Here is a 7,143-nt window from a genome sequence, read left to right as displayed (position 1 = left end):
CTCTTATAAAAGTAGAATTATATTGATTGAATACTTGTGTTTTACAATATAATACTTTTGAGGTATTTATAGGGTTATCCTCAACTACTAAATTAATTACATAACACATTAATGTCTTATTACCCAACTACCACATCTTCTAGAATGTTCTTAAGTTGAGACTTCATGGATGATTAAGCCCCCTTAGGTTAGGAAGACAAGTGAGCCGTAACAAAATGCACGAGATTCATGCTAGTTATATTAAATATGAGATGAGTTCTTTGTCTTATCTAACTTGTTGCATTGCATAACCTCAAAAAATTGAATGTCAAGCTGAGTCTTAGTCTTACCTAAATGGTTATGTTTGCTTAAAAAAAAATAAAAAAATTGAATGTCAAATTGAGTCTTAGCTAACTTGTTACGTTTTCAAATAATAAACACAAAACTAAAGACTCCCTACCTACATGATTTATGTATCTGTTATAAAATGTCAAGTTGAGTTGTTAATAATATGATAAAGACAATATTTGACTTTTTTTTCACAAATAATAATAATAATAATTCATGTTGGTTGTGTCATACACCACCATCCATGTCCATTCTTGATTTATTATAATCATTCAATTGATGATTAAAGAACATTGCACATTACTTTTCTAAAGCTTGCATTACAAAAAAATATTAACGAATCATTTGCATTCTTGCCGTGAATACAACAACAGGAGGAAAATGGAAACGATAGCAGTTAGGGCGGCGGTGAAAGTGCTGGAAAATCTGGTTACCTTTCTTGCAAATGAAGCTCAATCAATGGCCGATGTTCGCCTAAGAGTGAGTAGTTTGAAGGATGATTTGGAATACATGAATTCATTTCTGAAGATTGCGGAATCAATAGATGAAAAGGACGATGGGCTGAAGATATGGGTGAAACAAGTCAGAGACCTGGCTTATGAGACTGAAGACGTTGTGGAAGAATTCTTGCTTTTTTTGACACCACCATCTGATCATCACTTCCTAAGAACACAGCTCTTTCATCTGCAAGGTCTGAACCAACGAAAACTCTTATCTGATAAGATAAAACTCATTGACTTGAAGATGAAAGGAATCAAAGAAAGAAGAGAGACCTTTTCCTTTTCTCTCCCGAGGACACGTGATGAACTAGGAGGGCATGACCTTAGACTTGATGCTCTATATGTTGAGGATACTGCTGTTGTGGGAATTGATAATTCTAAAAGCCAATTGATTTCAATGCTTAATGTGGGAGATAAGGATCTACTTATCGTCACTGTGGTAGGGATGGGTGGCGTAGGAAAGACTACTCTTGTGAGGAAAGTCTATTTGAGTCCCGCTAAGGGGCACTTTGATTGTCAAGCTTGGGTTACTGTTTCTCAGTCATTTACTCGCTTGAAACTTCTTCGAGCTTCCTTGAAGAGCTTCATGGATAAAACTAAAGATGTAGGAAATGAAGCGATAGACACAATGGATGAGATTCAATTGATCGATGCATTGAAGAATTATCTGCATCAAAAGAGGTACATTATTGTGTTTGATGATATTTGGAAGGTTGAGGCGTGGAATCATGTTAGATATGCATTTCCGTGTTGCTCGCGTGGGAGTAGGATCATCTTCACTACACGTAACGGAGACATAGCCTCATCAACTGAAATCACTAATCGCATGTTCAATCTCAATCCTTTGCTTGTCGAAGAGTCTTGGACCTTTTTTTGCATGAAAGCTTTTCGAGGTGATGAATACAATGGTGTTTGTCCCGAAGAGATGCACGATATCTCGTGGAGCCTGATGAAAAAGTGCGGAGGACTGCCTCTCGCAATTGTAGCCCTTGGGGGTTTGCTGGCTAGAAAGGAGAAACATGTTCTCGAATGGCAGAAAGTTCTTGAAAGCCTATCACCTGATACGAGAATCATCTCCGAACTTGAGAGTCTGGAGAGGATATTATTGCTGAGTTACAATGACTTGCCAAATCATCTCAAATGTTGCATCTTGTACACAAGCATGTTTCCAGAGGATTATCTCATCAAGAGATCGAGGCTCATTCTCTTATGGGTGTCTGAAGGATTCACGGAAAACAGACCAGGAGGATATACCCGTGAAGAGGTTGCTGAGGGCTACCTAAATGAATTGGTAAACAGAAGTATGATTCAAATCGTTTTAAAAAACAATTTCAACCGGGTCAAGATTTGTCAACTTCACGATCTCTTGCGAGATGTTCTTCAAAGGAAATCTAGAGACGAGACATTTTCCATTGTGTTGAAAGATGAAGAACTATTACAATCAAGTGAGAAGATTCACCGTGTAGCAATCTATGGGACTTTGTATCCCCAAACTCCCCAAGGAGGCAAGATATCACTATTCACAGGCCTTCGATCCTTACTTCTCTTTGATGTTAAATTGCTAAAGACATATTTATATGGTTGTCGATCGTTGAGGGTGGTGGAGCTTGAAAGGGTACCTCTTGACTATTTCCCTGAAGAGTTAACTGAATTGATTCACTTGAAACACTTGAGCTTCAGGGGGAATGGGCGTATAAAAGATATTCCAGACTCTATAAGAAAGTTGAGGTGTCTAGAGATACTTCATCTCCAATTTTGTTTTATAAAATATCTGCCCCAGGGGATCCTAGATTTGAAGAATCTTCGTCAACTACGTTATCACAGTGAACTATATGGTAACAGGGTTAAAGTTCCCTCCGGGATAGGAAAATTGAGCAAGTTAGAGAAATTGATTGGGTTTGAAGTAGATCGGAATAATGTGAATGTGGTCCAAGAAATTGGAAAGTTGACAAATTTAAAGAGTCTAGGTGTTCTGAAAGTAACTGAACAAATCTGGTCGACGCATCTATCCCCCGCGTTAGAGAAATTGAAACGTCTGACTGCTTTACACCTTTCATCACCAATCATTAATGATGTACGTCTTTCTCTAACTTTTATCTCATCTCCTCCACTACTTTTGCAGCGCCTTTGTCTCAGTGCCCATATACAAAGTTTGCCTAGTTGGATCTTTTGCCTCCGTTATCTTGGCAAATTAGTTCTTGAGTATTCTAATCTCGAGAATGATCCACTAAGAGCACTTCAGGGATTGGAAAACTTGGTAGTGCTTCATCTCCTAAGAGAATCTTATTTGGGAGAGGAATTAAGTTGTGATATTGAAGGAAGCTATCCAAAACTTAAGGAGCTCCGCCTTATACGGTTGATGCCTTTAAAGAGGATAGTGTTGACAAAAGGAGCTATGCTTAGGCTAAGAGGGCTACAACTCCAATACTGCTATTCACTACAAGCGGTACCAACAGGGACAGAACATCTCAGAGACTTGCAATATTTGTCTGTGTCGGGCATGTCTGGGATATTCTTACGAAATATAGGACCACATGGTCCAGATTATTGGAAAGTTGAGCATATTCCAATAATTAAAAAGGGTTAGTAGACGTAATAAGAGTAAGTTGGGGTGTTGATATATTCTTGAAATACTTTTAACATTTGTTTATGTAATCAGTAAGGTATTAATGATTTATGCATGTTGGATTCTTGTGTTTTGATTCATCTTATATGTTTGTTGATCAGTAATTTTGTTCTTGACTATAGCTTTATTATGGGTAATTTTTTTTTTTATCTTATTTGACTCTGAACGAACGAAGAGAAAATGTGTCTTTTTTTTTATTTATTGTAAATGTTTTTATAATGGTGCTTAAACTATTTCTCTTTTTTAATATGTAAACGTATTATTTAATATTCAAATTTGAAATAATTTGTTTCTTACAACAAAAAGAAAATAAATGTAAGTTTTCTTTTGGCCTAAAGTAAATAAAGAATCATAAATCACCATGTTCCTTTCCTTTTTTATAATGATGCTTAATTTTTAAAGTGTTCGGATTGCCGGGTCGAGAGCTATGGTTAATTTGGATATATGTGAGAGTAAATGGATACTTGGGTCGTATTGTGGGTTGACCCGCCCAAAAAACTTAAAACGGTTAAAAATAAAATTAAAAATACTATAGGTATGGTTCGAACTTGCAACCTAACAAAACAAGTACAACCTTTTAACCAACTAGACTAATAACACTTTATATTTTAAATTCAACCCAAAATTTGATAAACGCGTAACATTTTAACAATATAAGTTCTAATTAACTAATCTATATATATATATATAATGATGCTTAAGTTTTAAAGTGTCCGGATTGCCGGGTCGAGAGATGTAGTTAATTTGGATATATGTGAGAGTAATGGATATTTGAGTCGAATTGTGGGTTGACCCGCCTATAAAAATTTTACCGTAATATTTTTTCACGATTTTTTATATTATTACTAATTACTCTAAAGTTTCTTCAACTAGATTGAAATAATGTTTTTTTACTAAAGAACTCATCTTTTGTAACTCAGCTTGTATAGTTGTATCATTTGTGCTTTTCTTCTTCTTAAATGTAACTTTCCTTTGGGTTATGATATAAAAATTGTGTATAAAAATTTGATAATATTTTATACTGACGATTACACTATTGAAAAACTCATATCGTGAAACTTATTAATTTCTTGTTTCATACAAATGTTATAACTCTACCTACACTCAGGATGGATTAGGATATAAGGTTTGTACGAACTAGAATTTGATGTACTAAATTACTACGGAGTCATACAGAGTCGTCTTTCAATTATTTTTTTCAGCGGATTCATGTTTAATTTTTTTATATACTTATATACAATTTTGAAGATTAAATATTTTATTAAAAAATTAAAATGTAAGGTAAAAAACATTAAAAATTTAATATAAATATTTAAATGAACAGTTAAAAATTTAGAGTAAAATTATGAAAAAAATATAAGAAAATAAAAGTAATACATACATGATAAATTCTCTAAATTTTACATTAAATCGAACATACATAAAATCAATTATTAATATGATATATATATATATATATATAATTAAATTAACGATTATATCAATTAAAGACATAAGAAATAAAAGAAAAAAAATTAAAAAAAAAAGAATTTAACTCTTTAAAAATATGTTTGTTGCAAACGAGTTATAGAGAAAATTAAAAAGAAAATTAATAATAATATTATGAAAGAATTAGAATATATAAAAGAATTGAAATATATATACCTAATATACTTTAGAAGAATATAGATTTTTAATTTAATTTTATATATTATATATAATATATATTTTTGAATTTTAACAAAATAAATAATAATTTTTTTTTTTAATTTTGTTTTTTTTAAGGCTGGGTTAAGCCCACCTCAACTCTTGTTAAATTTGTCCATACGTACCTTTTACCTTCCTATTTTTAGAAAACAAGACCACTATCTCTTTCTCTTTTTCTTAATCTTAAATAGTTTATCAATAATAATAATTAGAATTACATAACTTAATATAAATTTCATTATTACCAAACAAGTAGCAACTTGTGACATAGCTCCCCTTTTAACAATTGAACTCTGGTTCGTCTTCACTTTTTTTTTCTCTCGATCAATTTCACTTGTATAAATCTTTCGTCGATAAAATTTCACTTGTTCTTTTTTTCTTAAACGATCAAACTTCACTCGTTCAATCTCTCATTTTTACGATCAAATTCACTCGTTCGACCTTTCACTTCGAACTTTACTCGTTCGATATTTCTTCTTCAACATTATGTCACAATTTGTTTCTCAACGTAAAAACAAAACCGTAACCTAATTTCATTTTATGTGATCAAACCTTAGCTCGATTCCTCTTCTCAATATTAATCAACATGTTCGATTTTCGCAACATTAGATCACGATTTGTTTCCTTATGATTAAATCACAACTTGATTCATCTTCTCAATGTCGAACCAAACATGTTTGATTTCTCTCTTTTCAACCTTCAACTCCAAACAAAGTTGTAAGTGATCGAAAAATTGTTCTTTTGTCTTTTGTCAAGTATAAGACATAATCTTCATACTCATTATCTCTCAAGAAATTTCTCAAACTTCCTTTGCTCTAAGAATCTCTCCAATCCCACTTTAGCGTGATATTCTCCATTTCTAAGCTCCCAATATAGTGAACAATTTTCATACCTTTGACTTAAAAATTACGATAATATAAAAACAATAGAGATACTGTAAAATAGATAACATGAGATTTGACAAGTTTCAGACAATTAAATCTACTGTTTGGTAGTAGCCAATTCTATAAAAATAAAATTTGTGAAGAATGGTATAACAAATAATCTTAAATTGCAATATATTAATGACCATTAAATGTCTTATTACTAATTAATATGTATCCCGTGCATTTGCACGAGTAATAATATAAAAATCCGTGAATAAAATATTACGGTAAAATTTTTATGGGCGGGTCAACCCACAATCCGACCCAAATATCCATTTACTCTCACATATATCCAAATTAACCACAGCTCTCGACCCGGCAATCTGGACACTTTAAAATTAAGCATCATTATATATATAGATTAGTTAGTTAAAAAGTTGACTTATATTGTTAAAATGTCACGCGCTTATCAAATTTTGGGTTGAATTTAAAATATAAAGTGTTATTAGCCTAGTTGGTTAAAAGGTTTTATTTGTTTTTGTTAGGTTGCAAGTTCGAACCATACTTATAGCATTTTTTTATTTTATTTTTAACCGTTTTAAGTTTATGGGCGGGTCAACCCACAATCCGACCCAAGTATCCATTTACTCTCACATATATCTATTAACCACAGCTCTCGACCCGGCAATTCGGACACTTTAAAAATTAAGCATCATTATATATATAGAGATTAGTTAGATAAAAAAATTGAACTTATATTATTAAAATGTCACGCGTTTATCAAATTTTGAGTTGAATTTAAAATATAAAATGTTATTAGCCTAGTTGGTTAAAAGGTTGTACCGTTTTAAGTTTTTGGGCGGGTCAACCCACAATACGACCCAAATATCCATTTACTCTCACATATATCCAAATTAACCACAGCTCTCGACCCGGCAATTTGGACACTTTAAAAATTAAGCATCATTATATATATAGATTACATTTTTTTTTAGTTTATTTGGCATATATATTTAGCAAAGTTTTTCACATCTACATATAATTGTATAAATTAATGAAGATCCATGCCAAAAAGAGTCTAATAATACAATTTTAAATACAAATGAGATGACATTTTTAGCACACTCATCCAATAATG

General features: G+C 32.1%; 1 protein-coding gene across 1 annotated transcript; it reads left to right on the top strand.

Moving 5' to 3' along the window:
• Positions 1-690: 690 nt before the first annotated feature.
• Positions 691-3,414, top strand: LOC124924179 (disease resistance protein RPM1-like). The gene has a single exon (XM_047464253.1). The coding sequence runs from the start codon at positions 709-711 to the stop codon at positions 3,412-3,414; it is 2,706 nt and encodes a 901-aa protein (XP_047320209.1). The 5' UTR covers positions 691-708.
• Positions 3,415-7,143: the final 3,729 nt, after the last annotated feature.

Source organism: Impatiens glandulifera, chromosome 2, assembly GCF_907164915.1.
Source record: "Impatiens glandulifera chromosome 2, dImpGla2.1, whole genome shotgun sequence".
In the NCBI taxonomy this organism is placed as follows: Eukaryota; Viridiplantae; Streptophyta; class Magnoliopsida; order Ericales; family Balsaminaceae; genus Impatiens; species Impatiens glandulifera.
Note: the sequence above shows the minus strand (reverse complement) of the source record. Positions and strands in the feature narration are given on the sequence as shown.

Excerpts from the sequence above, each read along its gene's own strand:
- LOC124924179 (XM_047464253.1), top strand. The coding sequence starts at position 709 with ATGGAAACGATAGCAGTTAGGGCGGCGGTGAAAGTGCTGGAAAATCTG.